Here is a 23,837-nt window from a genome sequence, read left to right on the forward strand (position 1 = left end):
ACTTCTCTTATAAACTTCCCCTCTAGGGATTTTTCTTACTTCTCCAATCTATGATTCTCAAACTTTTATGCCTTTTGTGAAGATCTGGTCATATTAGATCCCTGCTCAAAATCTTTTTAATGGATCTCTGTTGCATCCCAAATAAAAGCCAAGCATTCATTTCCAAACAGGAAACCAGGAAATCCCAAAAAGGAAAACTGTTTGATAAAATAGGATTTTGTAATTTTTTTTTCAGTATGTGTATGCTCATATATAAACTTGGAGATCACTGGATCTTTTAAATTATCTACTCTAACATTCTTTATATAGATGAAGAAACTGAGGCTGAAAGAGTTAGTTAAGTGAATCATCCAAGGTCACAACAGATGGAAGTAGTAGAGTTATAATTCAAAGTCAACTCCTCAGACGATAAATCTAGCATTTTTTCCTCCATGCTGTCTTGTCTCATATTGTGTATGTGTGTATGTTAGTAAAGAGTGACAGTATGAAATAGTGATAGAGAGTTAGCCTTAAAGCTTAAAAGACATGGGTTCAAATTCCACTTCTGACACCTATTGATTGGTACTCTAAGCAAGTCACTTAACCTCTCAGTGCCCTAGGCAACTCTTTAGGACCATAAAAGTTGTAGAGATGGGGCCAACTGGCATAGGCAGAGATGTATTATATGTCAATTAGCAATTATGTAAAATTGTACAGACATTATTATAACTTTTATTATTATTTCTATCCATATCCCTAAACTTAAAATCAAGATGTTGTTTCTCTTGTTGTTCAGTTGTTTTGGTCATGTCCAATTCTTTGTGACCCCATTTGGGGTTTTCTTGGCAAAGACATTAGAGTGGCTTGCCATTTCCTTCTCCAGTTCATTTAACAGTTGAGGAAACTGAGATAAATAGGGCTAAATGACTTGCCCAGGGTCACCCAGCTAGCAGAAATCAGATTTAAATTCAGTTCTTCTTGACTCCAGGTCTAGTGCTCTAATGTACCACCTGCTGTCCAAAAAGTCAAGAACACGGGTTCAAATGAATCTCTAACATTCCTAGCTGTCTATTTTGGGACAAATCATTTAATTTAGACTCAAGTACCTCCTTAGAATTTCTCTACTAAGGCTGAGAGAAGGAGGGAGTATCTACACAGAGAATTCTGCACACGTCTTTTTTCATACTGACCCACATGTGGATAAGTTTACTTTTCAAGGGATTTAAGGGTTTCGGCTTAGATCTGAGGTATCCCTAGATTTAGACCGAAGTAACCCAATAAAAAAGAGAGCAAGAGGCAAAAAAAAAAAAAAGTATTGCAGGATCCCTCAGGTGAGAGGTATCTCCCAGCAGTCCCAGTCCATTTTTGCTTTGACTATTTACCACTCAGACCCAGGTATAAAATTCATTGACCCTTGCTTCATTTACAATTAGATCTCTTAAAAACGCTCCTATTTATGCAGAAGCCAAACATGATCATTTCAGAGGACTTTCATCTCTGGCAGTTTCCAAATTCAGCCAAGCCTCAAGCATGTTCAGTAACAGCATAGGCAGAAATCAGTCCTGTCTGGCAGCTGAAGCCTGCCCGCCCACCAGCATATCCCCATTCTGCTAAGCAGCACAAGGTAATGAGAGCCCCAGCCCACCCTATTCTCAGGTAACTGTGTCAGCCCTTGACAATGTCAGCATGTTGGTTTCTCTGATGTAGGATTTATTTAGGTCATCACAACCCAGGTTGCAAAATATCTGAGAATAAAAATGGGTAATTCGGAGCTTCTCTTTCTGCATCCCTATGACCTCCCCACAGTAGAGCACCTTTGGTTAAAGCCCCCTAGGAAAACATTTTAGAATGGTTCCTGACCTGTCATTAGCTTTAATTCCTTCAGGACCAGGGCCATGGTGGACTGGGAACATTCAGTCACTTATTCAGGATTAGAAAGATTATGGCTAAAAAGCTGTTCATATGTTAAAAAAATACCTCAGGGTTCTTTTATATATATGTTAATGATTTCATTTTTTCCAACATCACTTACATTTCCCAAAGTATCCCCCAACTCTCCTTCCTAAAGGGCCAACAATTATCATATGGAACATTTTTTAAAGTGCATCAAAACTGAAAAACACATGAATAAATCCGAAGTTGTCTGAACTATTCCTCACCCATTTTCCCCTCCTTTTGCAAAGTGGGTCAGGCTTGCTTATTTTACTTTTGCATAGTTTTAGTGCTCTATTCTTTTCATTTATATTGGTGAAGCCATTATAAATTCTGTTCCCTGGTTCTACTTTCCCTATTCATCACTACATATGTCTTCCCAAGATTCACTCTATGAATTATTTTCATTTGTTTCTTAGAATAAAGTTATGTTTTGATATATTCAGGTGCTATGGGGATTCTTAACCTGATGATTATCAACTTGTTAAAAAAATTGATTGGTTTATTTCAACTTAATTGGTTTCCTTTATAATCCCATGTATTTTATTTTATGCATTTAAAAACATAATTCTGAGAATTACATAGGCTTGTCCAGCAAGCAAAGGGGACTATGGCAAGCTGTATGCATATACAAAAACCCATATACATATACACACAAACCTCTAATGTATACAACACAGAGACTGATACGCTGTGCTATAATCAAATGTAATGGACTTCTCTATTAGCATCAATGCAATGATCCAGGACAATTCTGAGGGACTTATGAGAAAGAATGCTATCCACATCCAGGGAAAGAACTGTGGGAGCAGAAACACAGAAGAGAAACAACTACTTGATCAGATAGGTTGATGGGGATATGATTGGGGATGTAGACTCTAAGAGATCACCCTAATGCATACATCAATAATATGGAAAGAGGTCTTATAATATGGAAGGAGAGAGGGAAAGAACATGAATCTTGTAACCATGGAAAAATATTCTAAATTAACTAATTAAATAAATTTTCCAAAAAAGAAAAAAGGACTTCTAACGTACTTTCTGAAGTTGGTTAGCTTGTTTAATTATGCCCCAATCGATGGGCGTCTACTCTGGTTCTTCAACTTGGCTACCTGAAAAAGAAAATAATACCACTATAAATATTTTAATGTATATAGATCTTTTTCTAAAATATTGACTTTTTTGGGAGTATATGCCTCATAGCAAGAGTAGAAAATATGGAGAAAAGGCATGGGCATTTTAAATCACTTTCTATTCATAATTCTAAGTAGTCAATCAACTAGTTATATTGGCCCCGTGATAAATACTATAAGAAACAAAGGCAAAATATGCTCTCTGCCCTCAAGGAACTCATAAATTAATAGAGGAGACAACATACAAATAACTATCTATATTAAATATAAGTATATGTACATATGCACATATCGTTTATACATATGTGTATATGTGAAGCATTTTTAGAAAACATTCTAGAGAAAAAAAAAATTAGCAGCAGGAGAGATCAGGCAAAAGTTTTTTAGAGAAAGTAGATCCAAGCTGATGCATGATAGAAGCTAGGAAATCCAAGAGGAAGAGGTGAGGAGGGAGAGAATTCCAGGAATTACAGTGAATGGAAAAGTTAAGAGTTGGAGATAAGAGTGTTACCTGTGGGAGGAATAACAAATAAGCCAGTGTAGCTGGATTGTAGAGTAATAATAGTAAATCTTTATATAACACAAATAACATTACATGTATTATCTCACTGTTTTTTGTAACAATTATGGGAGGTCTCCTTCCCCTATTTTACAAATGAGGAAACAGGCAGTGTTTAATTGACTTGCCAATAGCAAAATAGAAAGTTAAGGCCTGAGTTAGGATTCAGATTATCTTGCAGAGTCCAAATCTAACAGTCTATGCTCAGTCAGCCAGCTGAATTTATTAATAACTAGCACTTATATAATACTTTAAAGTTTTCAAGGCACTTCTTATTTGGTTCTCAGTATTTCCCTGAGATAGAAGCTATTATTACCCTATTACCCTATTTTACATATTAGGAAACAGAGGCTAAATGACTTGGCTATGTTCATACAATAGTGGATGTCTGAGGTGAGATTTAACCTAAGGTCTTTCTAATTCTAATTTTCATTCTTTTTATCCACCAGATCACCTAATTGCTTCTACTATGTGGAGAGAAATAAACTTTAAGTAGACCGGGAGGATAGGAAGAGGTCAATTTTTGAAGGGCTTTATGTATTTATGTATTTTATATTTATCTTGGGAAATATGGAACCATTCGAGCTTATTGAAATGGTCAGACTTATACTTTAGGAAGATGGCTTTCATATCTGAGTGGAGGATGGATTGGAATTGAGAAAGATGAGGAAAGAAAGCTAACTAGAAGGTTATTGTACATAGCCAGGCATGAGGTTATAAAATCCTCCAATATGGTGGTGGCTTTGGTAATGTTGACTTGATGAAAGGTTATATATTGGGAGGTATGAAGAAATAAAAACAGTTTGGATATGTGGGGTGGGAGGGCAAGTAAAAGTAAAGACTGTTCCTTTTGGGGACAGGTTTTACCCTAGGAAATTTGGGGAAATGGGAAGAGAGGAGTGTTTTTTGAGAAACATAATGAATTATTTTTCATGTTAAACTCAAAGTGACTATGGGATTTCCAAATTGAGATGTCAAAAGGAACTTATAATGAGAGATTGGAGTTCCATAGAAATATAGATATGAAAATCATCTGAATAGTGTTGATAATTAAATCAATGAAAGCTAATATAGTTATAAAGCAAGATATTATGGAGGGAGAAAAGAAGACTAAATACAGAGTCTTAGGAAAACCAGTGGTTAGTGATCATGACTTGGGTGAATATTCAACAAAAGATATAGACTCAGAAAAGGTGGGTGGAAAACCAGCAAGGAGCAGTTTGATAAAATCTTCTGGACCTGAGGGTGTTCAGAGGAGGCTCATTAGGAGTTTCAAAAGCAGAGATATCAAGACAAATCAGGAATGAGAAAAGGCCCATCAATTAAGAGACTGCTGAGGGGATAGCTGGGTAGCTCAGTGGATTGAGAGCCAGACCTAGATACCTGGAGGTCCTAGGTTCAAAATCTGGCCTCAGACAGTTTCTAGCTGTGTGACCCTGGGACAAGTCACTTAACCCCCATTGCCTAGCCCTTACCACTCTTCTGCCTTGGAGCCAATGGCTCCAAGAGGGAAGGTAAGAGTTTTAAAGAGAGAGACAGAGAGAGAGAGAGAGAGAGAGAGAGAGAGAGAGAGAGACAGAGAGACAGAGAGACAGAGAGACAGAGAGACAGAGAGAGAGAGACTGACTGCTGATAACTTCAGAGAGGATAATTTCAGTTGAATGATATCAGAAGCCAGATTTTAGAGAGTTTTAGAAGTAAATCAGAAATAGAGGTGTCGAGTATAGATGAATCTCTCAAGGTGATTATTTGAAAAAGGAAAAAGAAATACAAGATTGCTGGTGGGGGGATATCAGGAGGGTTTCTTAAGGATAGAATATACATGAATATGTTTGTAGGTAGCATAGGAGCAGCTTGTGAAAGATAGTGAAAGACTGAAGACTAGAAGGATTATGAATATGATAGAGGAGCCAATTTGCTAAAGATGATAGTAGATGGAAATAATGGGGCATGTGAAGGAGTTTGCCTTTGTTAAGATGAGTGCCCCTCTTCATGTTGTTTGGTTGCTGGCCTTTGTACTTGAAAAGAATCAAAATGATTCATTCAGTGCATAACCTTTACTTCTTTTATGCCTAACCAAGCTCTAAGCACTCCCGCTTCACCACCTTCTTGGCCACTGGAACAAATTATTCTCATCTGTCCTTTCTACTGGAAGAAGTCCTCACATGTCTCAGTAGACCACCCTCCCCAACTCATAGTTATCTTCAACCTGGTTGAGCCTGGCTGCACAGGTTTCCCGGGATGTGGTCCTTTATGGATGATATAGCATCTTAGTGCCGCAGGTGAGATATGGGTAGCAAGAAGACACCAAAAGGCAAAATAGCCCTGAAAAGAGTTCAGAAAGCCCTTATAGAAGAAATACTAGTTTTCCCTGGACATCCTATACGCCCCTTACATCTCTTCAAGTAAGAGCAAAGGAGGGCATCGTGAAGGAAGAAGTCTGAGTGATATCAGATGATGAGAGAAAACAGTGAGCTCTTGGCTATATGTCCTTAATTGTTTGTTTTCTGGTGAAGTATAAGGCAAGATCCTCAGTTAAAAAAATAGATAAGGGTGTATGATGGAAGGCTTAAGGAGTCTTGTCTAGTCTGTTTTATTGATCTACTGTATATTTTTAAACTAGTGCCAAATTGTTTTGATGAATAGCTTGAAGTCTATAATTTTTTTGTTCCTTCAAATGATGAAGGGTTCTTTCTACAGTGGAATTTAAACATAGTAGGAAACAGTAGTATGAAATTGTGGTTACCCCAAATGCAATGAAGTTGACACAGATTGTCTCTGGTGATGGAAATGATAATTTCATTGTCTTCTCCCCTAGTCAGATCATAGGTAGAGAGTATTGTTTTCAAGTTGGGTCCTACATCTCAGGCAGTTGGTGCACGACCAGATGAAGAGGATTGGAATTCTGAGGGGAATATTTCTCATATTGTTAAGAGGATTGGTTGAAACACTAGAAATAGTTAGCCTGAAGAAGATAAGACTTAAGGGTGGTAATAGTTTTCTTCACTTATTAGAAGAGAAGTTTGACGTATTCTGTTTAGAGTCAGAAAATAGAAATAGGAATGATGGTTAGGAGTTTCAAAGAGATGAATTTAAGCTTGATATGAGGACAAACTTCCAACCAATTAGATTTGCTCAAAATCTATATGGGCTACTTTAGAATGTAGTCTGTTCCTCTCTCATTATATGCATTCAAGCAAAGGATGATGGAAAAGTACTTGTCAAGGACATAATAAATAGAATTTATAATTTGGTTGCATGTCAATCTAGATTTGATTCACTTTAATAAATATTAAGTACCTATTATGTGTTACGATGCAGTGGATATAATGTTGGATTTGGAATGAGAGGGTCAGGATTCAAATCACAGCCCTGACAGTTAATATTTGTATGACCGTAAGAGATCACAACCTCTCAGGCTTTGGTTTATTTTATGAAAAGGGAGTCTTAGCCAAAATGACTTCTAAAGTCACTTCTACTTCTAAATCCATGATTCTGTGATCCTCTGTTCAAGTCATTGTACCAAGTGCTGGGATGATTAGATGAACAAAATTCTTAAATTAAAAACAAGTTCAGTTAGTCCCTCTAAAAATAGCAACAGTTATAGGCAAAATCTCAGGACCATGAAGTGGTGAGGACTTTAGTGAAGAGCAGTGTCTGAATTTTACTGCTTACCTGTTTCCTCCTATGATTTGCTTACTCATTTGTGCTAGTGCCTACTGCCTTTATCCTAACTCTTGCTGTCCCCACCATCACTTCTTCCCAGGTTGTCCTCAACTCTCAGTAGAATTCCATAGTTGTCCAGGCTCCTGAACCTATAAGCTTTGTCTAGGTACTCATTTAATCATTTCCAGTAGTCACAGTTGATGCCTGTCCTTCATGATTAAACTACCTAGATCCTCATCTCTCTCCCTTCTATTCACATGCCTTTGGCCTATAATATCATGGAAAGGGGGTACTGGACTCCCTTTGGATCTCCTTGTGTGCATAAATGACTACATGATATGTTTACTGAAGAATTGTGGTGGAAGGTTGTCAGTGTTATAGGGATTGAGAATAAGGATAGCTTCCCAGAGGAATTGCATTTCAACTGGCTTTTAAGGGAAGTTCAAGAATTCAAGAAAAAAAATAAACAACCTGAAGTCGTCTTAAGTATAAGAGCAGCATGAACAAAAGTGCAGAAGCAAGATATGACAGGAGGACCGAGGGATCAGAAATGTCACTTGGGTGGTATGTGGAAGAAAAGAGGGGAGTACTATGTGATAACTTTGCAAAGATAGTGATGCCATTCATTGTGGAGGACTTTAAGACATTTGGACTTCATTTGGATGTTAATATGGAGCCAAAGAAAGACTGTAGTCATCATATTTAGCATAGGAATGCCATAAAGAGATCTATAGGCAAGGAAGCTTACTAGAACAGTATGGATAGAAATAGAAGGAGAAGATAAGAGTGAGAGCCAAATCATGCTAATAACTATTTGGTAAGCACCTAGCCACCCAGTAAGGAATACAAAGAAAAACAAAAGTGGCCCCTACTATCAAAGAGCTCACTGTTCAAAGGAGAAAATGGACTAATAGAGGGTACTTTTTGGTAATCCTCTTCGGATTGAAAGAGAAACAACTAAATCTACCTTTCAGGTACTGAATAGAATGAAAACTTATAAAACTGTGTGGCCTGACTTTTGAGGGTGTATGTATCCTGAAGTGAATCTCTTCCTACCCCTAGCACAATTACCATAAGTAAATCCAAACAAAACTGAATGTCAACATTTATTGAAGAGTGTCGTATGTAGGCAATTTTGAGAAAATAAATATTTATGCAGCTCTTGAAATATCAATGTCCTTTCTGAGACTGACAGGCACCAGCTGAGGCTTTTGTTTCCAACCTTCTGGATTTTGGAGATGACCTGGCAAATATATCCATTTGACACCATTACAAGAGTGAGCCTAAGCAGTCATGCAAAGACAGAAAGGGAGATACATCCACCTTTTCTAAAGATGAGTTAGTAGTAGTGTGGATTTGCCCAGGAAGATGACTTTATAGGAAGGAGCATTTCTATTTTTACCCTTCCTATACTAAGTCTTCAGTAAACTTCAGATGTCCCAGGAATTCAAAAATAATTTTTACTCCTTTGTGTTAGAAGACAGGCAAAATTTGAATGATTAAAATAGGAAGAGAAAATGAGGCTAGTCGTATTGCAGTAAGGCAAGATGGTAGAAAGGTAGACTCACAGAGTGAGTGGTCCATTCATTTTCAAAAGAGGGAGAGGGAAAAGAAGATGGAGAATGCAAAAAAAAAAAACGTCTTCAGCACATTGGGTGAACCCTAAGGCAAACTTATGGGAGGACATGGACATGGACAAGTTACAGGATTGGGAGGCATGGGTTGACTGCCATCTTTATGGCTAAAGGGGTCTTCCAAATCTCTGACATCACAATTCAATTTCAGTATTAGAATATTAATGAGATGAAAAAACATTTCAAAGATGGATACGTACTTGATGGCCTTTTAGGCTAACCCATACCTTTCTGGAAAGGTGTTATATGTTAGGACTACAGAGCCTTGCCATCGATTTTGACACTAAAATCTACTACATGCTTATTTTCTCCACATATTGATGTGAGATCCTTGAGAGCATAGTTCAGGAAACTAGGACAAACAGAGATTAAGTGACTTGCCCATAGTCAGAGAGTAAAATTCTTTTTTAAAAATTTTTTTAAATTTTATTTTATTAAGAAAATTTTTCCATGTTTATATAATTCATATTCTTTCCCTCTCCTCCTCCTTCCCCCCTCCCATAGCCAATGCACAATTCCACTGGATTTTACATGTGTCATTGATCAAGACCTATTTACATATTATTGATATTTGTACTAGGGTGATCTCTTAGAGTCTACATCCCCATTGACCCACGTGATCAAGCAATTGTTTTTCTTCTGTGTTTCTGCTCCCACAGTTCTTTCTCTGGATGTGGATAGCATTCTTTCTCATGAGACCCTCAGAAATGTTTTGGATCATTGCATTGCTGCTAGTAGAGAAGTCCATTACACTCGATTTTACCACAGTGTATTCATCTCACAGAGTAAAATTATGAGGCCATATTTGAACTTGGGTCTTCCAGACTCCATGCCCAATATTCTACCCACTATACTACAGGCTGTCTGGTATGGACTGACAACTATATTCTCAGGACTTAGCATAGTTTTTATATATACTAAAGAATAAATGCTCTCTTTTTTCTTTCCTTCCCTCCTTTCTGGTCCCAAGCCCTCATTCTGGGATGCTATATATACTAGGAAAACATAATAGTTAAGTAATTATAATAATTTTAATAATATTTCAGTATTTTTATGGACCCATGATGTCATCAATGTGACTTCACCTTCCAAAGGTATAGCTTACAATGCTTCTTGTTCTGTGTGTCCCTTGCCCATGACTTCCTCTAGTTTCCCCATAGTGGGTTTACCAAAATGCCTTGGAGACATTTTTCTAACTCTTTTTTTTAATACATATTTACCTTCCGTCTTACAATCAATACTGAGTATTGGTTCCAAAGCAGAAGAGTGGAAAGGCTAAGCATTGGGGTTAAGTGAGTTCCCCAGGGACACATAGCTGGGAAGTATCTGAGATTAAATTTGAACACAGGACCTCCCTTCTCTAGGCCTGACTTTCAATCCACTAAGCTGCCTAGCTGTCCCTTTCTCTATATCTTTTGACATTATAAGACAGAAAACCAGGATAGCCTTGACCTTTTCCAAAGACTTTAACATTTGCAAAGTCCTTTCCTCACTCCCACCTGTGAGGAAGAGAATTCTATGAGTTTTCTTTTTTCATTGCACTAACAGGGGATCTAAGGGTCAGAAAGGGGAAATGATTTAATCAGTCACCCAAAAAGTAAGCTGAAGGATCAGCCACCAAATCTCACTTTACAGAAATTCGATTTTCTGCTTTCTTCCACTTTACATACAGCATCTTGTAGCTACAGTGGAAGATGGGAAAGGTGAAGTCAACTTAAGATTGACCTAAAGATAAGACATGGTGTCCCAAAAGTTAATGCAGTTTTTAAAAAGTCATACAACATTTAAAAGCTATATTAATATTAACCTTATTTGATGTACTTAAAATCTATTTGTTTTGACAATTATAAACTTAAAACTGCACCGAGACTCTAGGGACACACTGTATGAGACACTCATTCCATCTCCCCAACCCTCTGTTCCCTGAAGGCAACAAACAACCCCATACCCAGGCCTAAAACAAATGTAATATCTCTTTTGTGAATCTAAAAATTTTCTGGTTTTCCCCTTAAAGCACTTCTAGATATTATGGTTAATTCAGAGTCTCCATAGTCTTGGTTTTATTAGACAAAACCACCTTTCATGTTCATGTTAAGCAGTTTAAAGGCTTTTCAAAGCATTTCAAAGCAAAAAGGAACCTATAAATCAAGATGCAAAGACAATGATTTGTCCAGTGATCCTCTGGGAGCAAATGCTTCCAAATTCAGAGTCAGGATCTGAATTCAGGTCCTCAGACTCTAAAGACAGAATTCTGTCTGCCTCAAAGGGTAAATCAGGACCAGGAAGATTTAGGACAGACCAACAGACACTCACAAAGTACATCAAACTGACTCTTCTTCCCTGCCACACTAATAAAATATTAATTTTGTTCCAGCACCTATTCCAGTGCAAGGAACATAGAAAATGGTAGAAATAATTACATTTGAAACCCAGTTTCAGACTATTCAGATAATAAAAGAGACACACAAAAAGGTCTCTTTGTTCAGGGGGTTATTTTCTTGCCTTTCTCTAGTAAAATATTCAGCTTTAAAGGAGGAATTTGAAAGTCCTCTTGTTCTTCTTCCCCCTCTTTCCTTTCATATGTATTTGGCACCTAATTAACAGCTTCCCAGGGGTGCTGGACCATGTGATAAATGTAAACCAAGTGCAACCTAAGGCAAGGAATCTTGTCTTTTGAATTATTGAAACCCAACTAGAGGCATCCCTGCAGGTCAAAGAAACTGCCTCCCTCTTTTCTCCCTAGTCCCTCACCTCCAGCTTAAAGGGAGAGACAAAGCCCAATTATGGAGATTACTCATATTTGAAGCTATAAACCTAGTTACCAACTTAGGTTCACCTTCACTATTAATTATGCCTTTGGTCTTCAAAGAAAATAATAGCAAGGATTATAGAGGTGCTAATGATAAACAGGGACTATAGAATCAATGTTATCTAGATCTTCTGAGTTCCCTAAAGTCCATTTTCATATAATCTTTATCAAGTTAAATTTGATAAATTCCAGTTTAGAAAGTCTTTTGGTTGAGGGTTGTCTGGAAAGTGGGAAAGGTTTTTGTTTTTCTTTCCCTTTTCCATAGGTGTTGATAGAACCCTCACTTACATAAGGAGGAGGTCTGTTTATTGTGGCTAACTCCTTTGAATTTTAGAGGGTTTGACAACATGTTCTCCATAACAGCTGTTCCAAAGTATTTTTTCTCTCCTAAAGCCCCCAACTCCTCCCACTTCCCACTCAGTAAATATGAATAAATATTCTAGAATGATAAGGACAAAAGTCAGATGACAAGGCAGTGAAGACTGGTTGGTAGTGAGTAAGTAGAGGCAACAGGCAACTAGTACAAGTTTCTCTGTTTGACAGTGAGGAAGAAGAGCGAGGCAGGATGATGCCTCTAGTTGGGTTTCAATAATTCAATAATTCAACAAAAAGAAGGAAAGTTTTTGAGTGTTTCTAGTTATTTAGTGTATTTATTTGCCCTTGCTGTTTTTAGTTACAGAAGAACTGAGTATATTTATAAGCTAAGTGTAAAGAGCCTGCAGAGAAGAATAATTGCAGATAAATGGAAAGGGGGAATGATCTTTGATGGAACAAGGTTGGGAGGTTACCTGGTAAGAATGTTGGTAAGTTACCTAGTAAGAATGTTGGTAAAAGTTTTAACCTTGCCAAGGAGAACAGCTAATTTAACCTTTGAAGCTGGAAGGAACATGATAAATTAAAGTACTAAAAATTTTGAGATTTGTTAAAATCAGATGACTTCAGTCTTTTGTATAAAGAAGGCTAGCAGCTAAGAGTCTGATGGAAGTGAGAGGAATTAGGGTTTTTAGGACAGCAATGAAATTTCAGAGAAGGTGCTGCCAAAACTTCTAAAATCTCCACACAATAGGCATAATAAACAGATCTCTTCACCATACAATTGGATGGCTTTGTGGATTAAACTCATGGAAAGGGGAAAGAAAATATTTCCAAGCAGTCTACATTGTGGGGATGGGGATGGAATAGATCATTGACATGAACAAATCGACTTGCCAAATTCAATTCTTCAAGTTTGGTTGAAATAAGGATTATATAGAAATGGACTTTTATGTAATTTGAAAAGACCTGTATAATTTTCACATAACAGTTCATCTTGTGATGAGCCTCTACCAACTTTGCTGCTATTTTCATTGAACACCAGTGACATAGGAAGATTTGAAAGCCAATCCAAGTTGACAGGTTTTTAGGTTCAAATATGAGTGATTATCATAATTGTGTTTTATCTCTTCCCTTGAGTGTAGAGAGGGTGGAAATAGGGAGAAAAGTATTTTCTTTCACTTATTGAGATACCTATAGTTGGTTTTTGATAATTCAAAAGAAAATCTTACTAAATATTAGTTAATTTGGTTTGCAAAACACTTCATGAACTTTATCTCTCTTGAGTTTCAAAACACCCAAATAAAGGAGATACTAATACTATCTACCCTTTTACAGAGAAGAAAACAGATCAGGGACTATTTGTGTGGGAAACACAAGTCTTTTCATCATCATTAAGTCTTTAACTGAGAAGAAATGCCCCTACAGCAAGTTAAATCTCCCCTCCCCTTGATCACAGCTCAGTTGGAGTGGAGATGAGAGAGAAGGATAACAAATCATCTTTGTATACTCTTATGGAAATGAGGGAGGAAGGCAGACAAGTTCCAAAAGGGACAATTTGAGCTAGAGTACACTTATGAGAAGACGACTCCAGGGGACCTATGTTTCCCATCCCAGAAGACATAGCCTTGCTAAGGACTATGAGGAATGAATTCTGATTTTTGGATTCTGGTGTCTTTCTTAAAATGGAAAAGTCATACCTTCTTCACCATCCCTATACTGGGCCTGAGGAAAAAAAAATCCTACTTCCCTTGATTTTCATTTCTTCAACCAGTTTACCAGGTTCTAGTCCTTCAGTGCCTAACCTGAGACTTTGCTTTTCATAGACTCATAATATATGCCAAATTTTAATTAGAACTTAATTTAGCCAAATGAGGTATAGTATGGAAACAAAGGAGTTTTTTAAGTGCCCAAGAAAATTTTGTGACAAGAATTATTATTGTCATCACAATAACAATCGATATTTATAGTTCATATTTAAGTGAGCTTTAATAGATTTAATAATAACCATGTGAGTTGTCTATCAAAACTACATAAAGGTTAAGCAATTTTCAAATATAGCACAACTAGAATACAAACTCAAGCCTCCTAAATAGAGGTCCAGGACTTATTTATTACTTCATATTAATTTATAAAAAATAGATGTTTCCAGCTCTAAAACCTGTGATTTATTCATTCAATGAATATTTGTTAAGCACTGTTTAGGTGTGATGCACTCTGCTAGGAACTGAGGATCAAAAGAAAAAAATGCATAGTCCCCCACACTCAAAGAGATTGTATTTCATTGGTAGAATGCAACATGAATATCATGGATGGGATAATGAAGAATATATACAGTATTTCCTGGGGAAGAGGAAATTATCAATTGGGAGAATAATAGAATAGAGTCAGAATTTCAGACTAAAGATATCCCTTCCATGTTGAAGGGGTAAAAGGTACAAAATGGAACATTCACATAAAATGTTTTGGCCCTCCCTTTGTACCAGAGAAGAAGTCTAAATTTTTTTCTTTTTCTTTTAACTTAAATTTAAATTTAATTTAAAGAATTAAAAAATTAAAGAAATTGTGTATATTTATGGTATCAAAAAATAAAATATGCTGCTATTATATACTACTACACATAGATTTTATGCATTTCTGAGTTCTAAAACTTTTCTTTGAAATCTGCTGATCTTTGTGTGCCATCTGTGACTTCTACAAAACTCACCTGAAATTCTCATTTAATATCTTAAGCTGACCCATGGTATATCAAAACCAAAGGATACCTTTGTATCATTGTCAGTAGTCCCATGCATGATGGAATTATTTCCCTTATCAGCCTATCTTATGATCCATAAGCATCACCTCTTATTAATCTTTATTCACCTTTATTACCTACCATAGCATTTGCACATAATAGATGTTCAGCAAATATTTGTTGAAGGAGTGATGTAAGTAGTTGGTAATAGCTCTCAGGGAATCAATGGATGATACTGCAAAAGACAAAATATGTATTTTAGTAAATGATATTTTTAATTCATTCTTTTTAGTGGACAGAGAGAGGTTAGTCATGCAGACAACATTCGATTGTCTTCTCCCCCATCTAATGGTATCCTCAGAGGTAGATCTCAATACAAACATGAAGATGATTTACTGACAGCTATTTCTAAGGTCATACTAGTACAATGCAAAAATAATAGATTTATTTGGCCAATCCAGTTGACCTGAACTTCAAAAAGGAATGGACTTGGACTGAATGGATCAATCGTTCTGTTTTTTTAACTCAGTGGCCAATTCACTTAAAATGCTTGCATCCAGAAGGCATGACCTTAGACTTGTAGCAACAACATGGACCCAGTTTTCTAGGACAATCACCACTTCAAAAAAAAAAGCAACATGAATTTGCAGATTATGTGTTATTTGTCAGATGATAAGTCCTTATTTCATTTCACTAAATGTGGTCATGATACTTATCCCAAACTTTTATCAACTGTCCTGACCTCACCACAGTATTATTTTTGTGTGTTTTTAAATTTTCTAATTAGGGAATTATTCTAGATCATCTCCAAGATTTCTTCCAGCTCTAAAGGTCTATGATTCTCAAAAGGCCAACATTGCTTTAATTACATTACTGCTTAATATACATTCAAAAATCAGCACACTAAATTTGTATAATAGAATATTAGCCCTGCTGCTTTGATGACAAGGCAGGGCCTCCTAGGTTCCATTTTCCATTTGTGCAGTTTGAAGAATTTTCATCCTAATGAAGCAAATTCCAATCTATCTTGATTAATGATGATAATAACTCATATCTCGGTAGTACTTTCCAAAGTGATTTCACTTATATTATTCCATTTGAATCACAAAGTGACTGAGTTAGATAGGTATAGGAAAAGAAACTAGAATGGGAAAAAGACCTATAACTTAATTGATAAAAAGGACGCTGGATGATGAAACCTCTTCTGCCAATGTCTTTCCCAGGGTCACAAGCTTGTGTCAGAGGCAGGGTCTGAATCTAGCTCTTCATGCCAACTCTAATGTTACCCCTTTGAAGAAGGGGATGAAAATATTAATGAGTCACATTTTTTGCTTGAGGAGTCAGTCTCGGATGAAATGACTTCTTGGCAAGAGACCAGAAATTGAATCTAAGATCTTCTTAATGCAAAAGTTAAAATATCTTTTAAAACAACACAAACATGTATTTTGTTTCAATATCACCTGGATTTACACATATACTTCTCCTTGCTGCCCTGCCCATGAAGGTATCTACTGGAGCAAATATTGAAAAACAAAAAAGGGAAAAAATTCTTCTCTTTTATTACATACCTACTGTGTTTCAGGCAATGTGCAAATTTGCATATATTCTTATTTGTTCCTCACAACAAGCCTGAGAGGTAGGTTATTATGCTGCTGATTTTGTGGTTAAGGAAACTGGGGGAAAAATTTTGTGATCTGCCCATGGTCACATAGTGTGTCATTATTGGAGACTGGACATGATTGCCCAGCGTACTATCTGACATGTGCCTGGCTGCCAGTTCAGGAAACCATCATATTGACTCCATTTATCAATATAGTCACTGTTCCACATCCATACACTCTACTACCACCACCTAGCTTCAGTTATTTTTTTTCTATTGTATTTGACTCTTTATGACCCCATTTGGGGTTTTCTTGTCAAAGATATTGGAATGGATTTTCCATTTCTTTCTCTAGCTCTTTTACAGATGAGGAAACTGAGGCAAACAGGGTTAAGTGACTTGCCAGAGTCACAGAATTAATAAGTGTCTGAGTCCAGATTCAAACTCAGGAAGATGAATCTTCCTGACTCCAGGTCTGACAATCCATCCACTGGCTGCCCAGGTGGGAGCAAGGAAGTATATATTTGGAAAAGATGGTGATATACAACCAAATATATCAATAGTATCTGAAATGCAAAAGTTTTCATTGCCTTTATGAAGTTTTCATATTTGTTAGTGGTTAAGACATTACATTATGGGAGCAGCTGGGTGGCTCAGTGGATTGAGAGTCAGGCCTAGAGACGGGAGGTCCTAGGTTCAAATCTGACCTCAGACACTTCCCAGCTGTGTGACCCTGGGCAAGTCACTTGACCCCCATTGCCCACCCTTACCACTCTTCTGCCTTGAAGCCAATACCTAGTATTGACTCCAAGACAGAAGGTGAGGGTTTAAAAAAAAAAGATATTGCATTATGCCATTATATTACTGTATCACAATTTAGCCGTTTCCCAATTGATAGGGATATGCTTTTTTTGAGTTCTTTGCTACCAGAAATAGAATACTTTTTAATTATAAGGAGTCCATCCTGTTCATAGTTAAACTTTCTCCATAGCCTCATCAACAATACATTTGTCCCCCTGTATCAAAAGAGTGGTGCCATTCAATATTTATGTTTCTTTCCTAAAAATTGTTTTATTATTCTTTCATATTATGGAGATGATCCCAGTTTCTCAAATCTATACCAGTGGAGCATAATTTCTATTGGTATACTATATTGGAAATATTTCAAATGGGGATCCAATGAGGGATGAACTGTGTGTATTTTACTTAGGGAATACCCCAGGTAATTTCAGAAAGATGCATCACCTTGGGCTACCAGGTGATTAATTATATTGATCATGGCAACTCATAGAGAATATTAATGCATCAAGGGATCTGCATGGGTAGGAGGCTTATCCATCACATGGATATTTTGTACCCTGAGGTGGGGGTTCAGAGTATTAGCTGGAGAAAAATCTCAGATCTTTATTTCATATTAATTTAGCCAGAGAAGGAATATTGCATAAAAGTTTCATCCTGGCCTCCAAAAAAAGAAAAGAAGGGGATCACACTACATTTTGGTATTTCATATACTACTTAATGTGGTCATTGAACTTATAGTGGGAGACCCACAAATAGGAGTTCCCTTCCTTTTGACTCCTACACTTAAAAAAATAACATTAAATTTTATACAACTATTTGAGGGAGCCCCTAATAAAAATGTTTATTAATGAAGACCATTGACAAACAATAAACACATAAGGAATAATTAATAGTGTGTGACATTCATACTTAATTGCATTGAATATTACTGATGGTGTTAGGATTCTCTTGTGCAGATGTTGTTGTCAAAGAAGATCTATGATGTGAGTCCCAACCCTAAACAGTACAATTACAATTATGGCTTCTATTAGTTACCAAAGCTTGTGTCTGATGATCTATAAATAAGACTCAGCAGATATTGGTGTTCACTCTGGGTCCTCTTGAGAACATTAAAGCACTTGGTTTATTAAGTATATAACCCATAGGTTGTTCAGGAATGCTGAAACTGGAATGACCCAAAGACTATTGAATGTCAGAGCTGGAATACCTTTCAAGATAGATATTTAAGTCCAATTACCTCATTTTATGAGGGAAAAAAAACCAACCTGAAGCCAGGAGAAGGGGAAATGACTTATCCCAAAGTTAGTTATTTTAGTTAAAATAAGGCTTTGATCATATTTCATAGGCTAATCTCTGCCTATTGTCTTCTTTTCCAGTAATATCAGTGCTGACCACATATATGTGACGTGAACAAGGAGGAGCTGTGTGAAGGCATTTCTGGGCAGCGGTTGCTTCATGACCCCTCATGCAGTTAAGTGAAGCCAGACCAGTGTCCACCATGACAGCACTTGTTCTGGGAGCGGTGCTGCTCATCCTTCAACCGCAGATAGTGCCTTCTCATCCTGTCAATAGCCCGAAAGTGGAAGCCCCTTCAGAAGCCGGGCAGAAAGAGCTCTTCAGGAAAGGATCTCTCAAGAGCGACTTCCAAGATAGCCCTCCTCTGAATGGATCTAGCCAACGCCTCCCCCAAACCATCATCATCGGCGTGAGGAAAGGGGGGACCCGAGCCCTGCTAGAGATGCTCAGTCTGCACCCAGGGATAGCTGCTGCTGAAAGCGAAGTCCATTACTTTGACTGGGAAGATCACTATGGAAACGGTCTTGAATGGTACCTCAGTCAGATGCCCTTCTCTTTCCCACATCAGCTCACTGTGGAAAAAACCCCTGCATACTTCACATCATCCAAAGTGCCTGAGAGAGTTTATAACATGAACCAGTCCATCAGACTGCTCCTTATCCTGAGAGATCCCAGTGAGCGGGTTCTGTCGGACTATACTCAAGTGTTTTATAACCATGTGCAAAAACACAAACCCTATCCATCCATTGAAGAGTTTCTCATCAAAGATGGTGAGCTCAACGTGGAATACAAGGCAATAAACCGGAGCCTTTATTATTTTCACATGCAAAACTGGCTCCGTTATTTTCCGCTAGATCACATTCACATCGTGGATGGGGATCAGCTCATTAGAGACCCTTTCCCAGAAATAGAAAAGGTAGAGAGGTTCTTGAAGCTGTCTCCACAAATCAATGCTTCAAACTTCTATTTTAATAAAACAAAAGGCTTTTACTGCCTAAGGGACAGTGGCAGAGACCGGTGTTTACATGAGTCAAAAGGAAGAGCACACCCTCAAGTGGATCCCAAATTACTTAATAAACTGCATGAATATTTTCATGAGCCAAATAAGAAATTCTTTGAGCTTGTTGGCAGAACATTTGACTGGCACTAGACTGGCGAGCCAAGCTCTGAACCTTTCTACTCTAAGTTCTGGTGTATGTCTAGGAAAGACAAAAAATAATAATAATAATAATAACAAAGGGCATTGAAGCTATAATTTATTTGTAAAATCCATAAATTACTTATGTACAGTATTAGATTCACAATTGCCATATATACTAGTTATATTTTTCTACTTGTTAAATCGAAAGCATTTTGTATATTGTTTTTCATGGTTGTTAACATGGTGTATGATGTCTCTATATGAAGGAACTAAAATATTTCACTGCATAAGATTTGCTAGAGACTGTGTTGTCCTTCTCAGTATAAAATCCATTTGCCCCAAACACCTGAGGCAACCAGCAGTTTGAGACTGCAGCGTCCAGACCCCTTTATTACTTTCCAATGAAAAATTGCTTGTGCATTATGTTTTCTCAATCTGTTTTTTTTTAGTTCTTTTAATTTTTAATGCCTCACTGTGGTCATCAGATCTCTTTGACTTGCCTCATAAAATAATGTATCTTGCCTGACATGCCTTATTATTCGCAGAAGTAGCACTTTTTTCCCAGACTGAAGTGAAATTTGGCAAATATCTGGGTATGGGTCTCAACGTTGTATGGATTATGAAGCATCTCATAAAAGCCAGATGCTCTAGGTCTGGGCTTCTTAACCTTTTGTGGTTAATGGACCCCTTTGGCAGGCTACTGAAGCCTATGAACCCTTTCTTAGAATAATGTTTTTAAATATAAAAAATAAAATATATAGAATGTCAAAGAAAGCCAATTATATTTAAATATAGGTATATATATACATGCATATATATGTATATATATATACATATATATGCATGTATATAAGTTCATAGACCCTGGGTTAAGAGCCCTTGTTCTAGGTATTCTCTGTCCAGTTCTGTTAGCCCATTCACTTCTACATTTCAAAAACTGGAGAACTCAACAGTGGGAGACAATAAGGGTCCCAGGTTTCAGCATAGTTTTTGACTCATGTTGGATGCTCATTCAGCTCCATTTAAAGGAAACTTCAGTCAAAGCTTTGGTGCATTGGAGAGAACATTGGCTGTGGAGTTAAAGGACATGAGCTTGAATCTCAGTTCTGGCAATTAATCTATGATAATATGACATTGAAATTCAATATTAAGTTAATAAGCCATCACTGCACTTGGGTATTTGCAGCAAAGGACAAAAAAAGAAAAGTGATTCTATCTTATGACCCCTTCTCTGAGCCTCAGTTTACCTATCTTTAATAAGAGGCAGTTCTAAATGTTTTTGAAGTAACTTCTAAATATAGAATTCTTAAGATCCTATAAGACTTTATCTTTTGACAGCTAGATTATGCTCATCTCAAGCCATTCCTCAGTTCCTAAGAGGGGGGAAAAAGAAACTATATAGAAAGACAAATTCTGAACTTGGCTTGCTCATAGTAGAATAATTTTCCATAATTTATACTTCAGTGTCATGTAAGGAGTACTACTTTGAGAGACTGGAGAACAGTGGGTTGGTCTTGTTTCTACTATTAAATAACTGTGTCCTCAGGCAATCCTCTTTACCTTTTGGCCCTCGGTTTCTTCATCTATACAAAAGAGGATTGATGTTGGTCATCTCTCAGGTCCCTTCCCATTTTAAAAATTCTGTGATGTGCAAGGATTTGGCCAGCTTAGTTTTCTTACACCTAATAAACCAAATGTGTTTCCAAAGCCTGGAATCTAGACTATGCCTCTGACTTTCAGGATATAAGCAAGTTATCATGGCCTCTTCTTATATCTGAAATTAGAGACTTCTGGGAGTAGATCCATCCTTGACCTACACCCTGAGTTCATATTGAGTTGGAATCCTAGCAAACTTAATCAGCTTAGAGTCTTCCAAAAGAACTGAGATGGGTGAATCACTACCATGTGTTTTAGCAGGTCAAATTAGAGGTTGGTCTGACTTCAGTGTGCCCCAAGCGCTGTGCAGGGGTGGAGTAAAAAAATTCTCTTTCATAAGGAAACACCCTTCTGTTGGCCTGCCCTGTCCCTGGAGTGGTGGAAAGAATTTGTCCTTATATAGTTTTACAAAGGAAAAAGTAATGGATTAGGTGTGACGAAGCTCAGTACTCAGCCCAGGTCCTCCAACTCTTCTACCATTTTACTGTTGTGACCTTGATAAAACACTCAGGTTCCCTGAGATTCTTTCAGGTTTGTAAAATAAAAGGCTTGGACTGGATAATCTTGAAGGTCCTTTAGAGGCTTCAATCTTAGTTCTGGCAATTAATCTATGATGAATGAATGAATGGATTAATTAATCTCCCTTAATTCTGGATATGAAGATCCTTCCAGCTCTCATTTTTTATGTTCAAAGGTTTTTTTCTAGTTGCTCACATTGGTTTCTGAAGACAAAATTAGAGAGTTAAAGTTAGAGAAGACTCATTTCCTCCCTCCCCAAGGACCATCCACTTTATTTGAAACAATAAAGGAGCAGACACTAACCATAAAATGAATAAGTTGAATGAAATGAACTCTTGAAGATTAGTGGTCAGTAATTAGTTTCTCAATTAACTAATTGTTAGCCAACAATTAGTTTCTTGAAGATTAGTTGTCAATAGATTGCATTGTAGATACGTAATAAATGTTTATTGATTTTAATTTAATTTATCCCCTAAAAATGCGAGAGGTGCCAAATTGTGATACTAACCATAGACACAGAAGGAATTCAGAGAAATTAGTGATCAAAGTGCATCAAGGTAGATAAGGAAGTTTTCCTGAAGGAAGTGGGAAAAGAATTGGAAGTTAGAATGAATGTAAGAGGAAAGTGCAGAGCATTCAGCTAAAAAGAATAAACTAAGTAGAAGAAAGGAAGTCAGTCTGTATATTGTTGATGGTGGGGGAGGTAGACTTTAAGGAAACCAATATAACTAGACCCCATTATAGATGTCAGATAGCAATTGATTTCTCTCTTTCATGATGTAATGTTTTTACAAGATTATTTAGATCCTTAAAAGCTGGTCAAAAGAAGTAGGACTTGACAGTGAATAAAAGCTATTTTATTGTCAAAAATAAAAGGAATATATTGAATATTGGCAATTAAATGAAAATTTTTGAAAAAAATTATAAAATGAAAACTATTCAGTTCTCCTTCTTCTCCCCAGCTTTCAGATTTTCTACTTATGTTCAAAATGCCATTACAAATTTGACATCAAATATGTGTTAGGTGATACGAAGTAATTTCTCGTTCACCACAATTCTCATAGAGCTTTATATGATTCGAATGTGCTTTAGATTGGTTTTGTTTTGTCATTTTTTCTGTACCTGACACACCTGCCTAGTAGATTATAAGGTCTTTGAGGAAAGAAAATTAGCCTTGAATCTCATTCAATACTTAGGGTGGTATTTTGCCAGTACAAATGTTGAATTTTGTTGAAGACAGGGGTTACATTCAGAGACCCAGAGAATTAAAAGAATAACTTCAATAATTTAAGCCAACAAAATGAATTTTGCTAAATGTTGTAGGCAAATACAGGTCGATCTCAGCAATAGCTGAGTTACCCAGATTCTTATTTCTCAGACCTAGCTTTGATCTGTCATTATTTAATATAAAAAAATAAAGGAAAACCCGTTAGCTCTCTTAGTTATGTCTATCCTTCATTTCAGGGTAAGCAGGGATAGCCAAAACAGGAGTTTGACATTATATATCTTGAGTCAACATTCTCAGGAAGATGAACTTTTCTTACATCCATTCATTGATCATGAAAATACTTCATAAGTAGAAGATGGCCACACAGATGAAGTGTCCCTAGCTCCTTTTCTCAGTGAGTTCTGCTCTAATGATCCATTTATACTTCTGCAAGGGCTGAGATAAATACAAGGGAGAATAGAATGAAAATTCTTGAAAATGTGAAGGAAATTTGAAGGGGACATTGTGAAAGAAGGAAGAGAAAGGATCTTCATAAGATTCAGAGTGGGAAGGTGTCTCAAAGGCCATATAATCTCATTCCTTCATTTGACAAATGGGGTAACAGTCCTGACAAGGAAAAAGGTAACTTTTTTAAAGTCTTGTGATTCACCTCCTATGAATCTGATTATTCGGTTCCTCCATCTTCACTGCTTCTCTCCTACTCCCATATATATATATATTTTTTTTTTCCTAGCAGTGATTTAAGAAATCATCAAACCATCTCCATTAACACTTTGATTGTTGAGATTCAGCCACATTTCTTGTGTGTTTGCTCACACTGCATTTCATTATAGGC

At 36.8% G+C, this 23,837-nt stretch overlaps 1 protein-coding gene across 1 annotated transcript in view; it reads left to right on the forward strand.

Moving 5' to 3' along the window:
- HS3ST1 (heparan sulfate-glucosamine 3-sulfotransferase 1) overlaps positions 1-20,122 on the forward strand; it is a 44,843-nt gene extending 24,721 nt beyond the window's left edge. The window contains exon 2 of the mRNA XM_044680178.1: positions 18,539-20,122. Coding sequence (XP_044536113.1) covers positions 18,628-19,608 — 981 coding nt within the window. The 5' untranslated portion in view covers positions 18,539-18,627 and the 3' untranslated portion in view covers positions 19,609-20,122. The remainder of the gene's footprint in view (positions 1-18,538) is intronic.
- The last annotated feature ends 3,715 nt before the right edge of the window (positions 20,123-23,837 follow it).

Source organism: Gracilinanus agilis, chromosome 6 (genome assembly GCF_016433145.1).
Source record: "Gracilinanus agilis isolate LMUSP501 chromosome 6, AgileGrace, whole genome shotgun sequence".
Lineage (NCBI taxonomy): Eukaryota > Metazoa > Chordata > Mammalia > Didelphimorphia > Didelphidae > Gracilinanus > Gracilinanus agilis.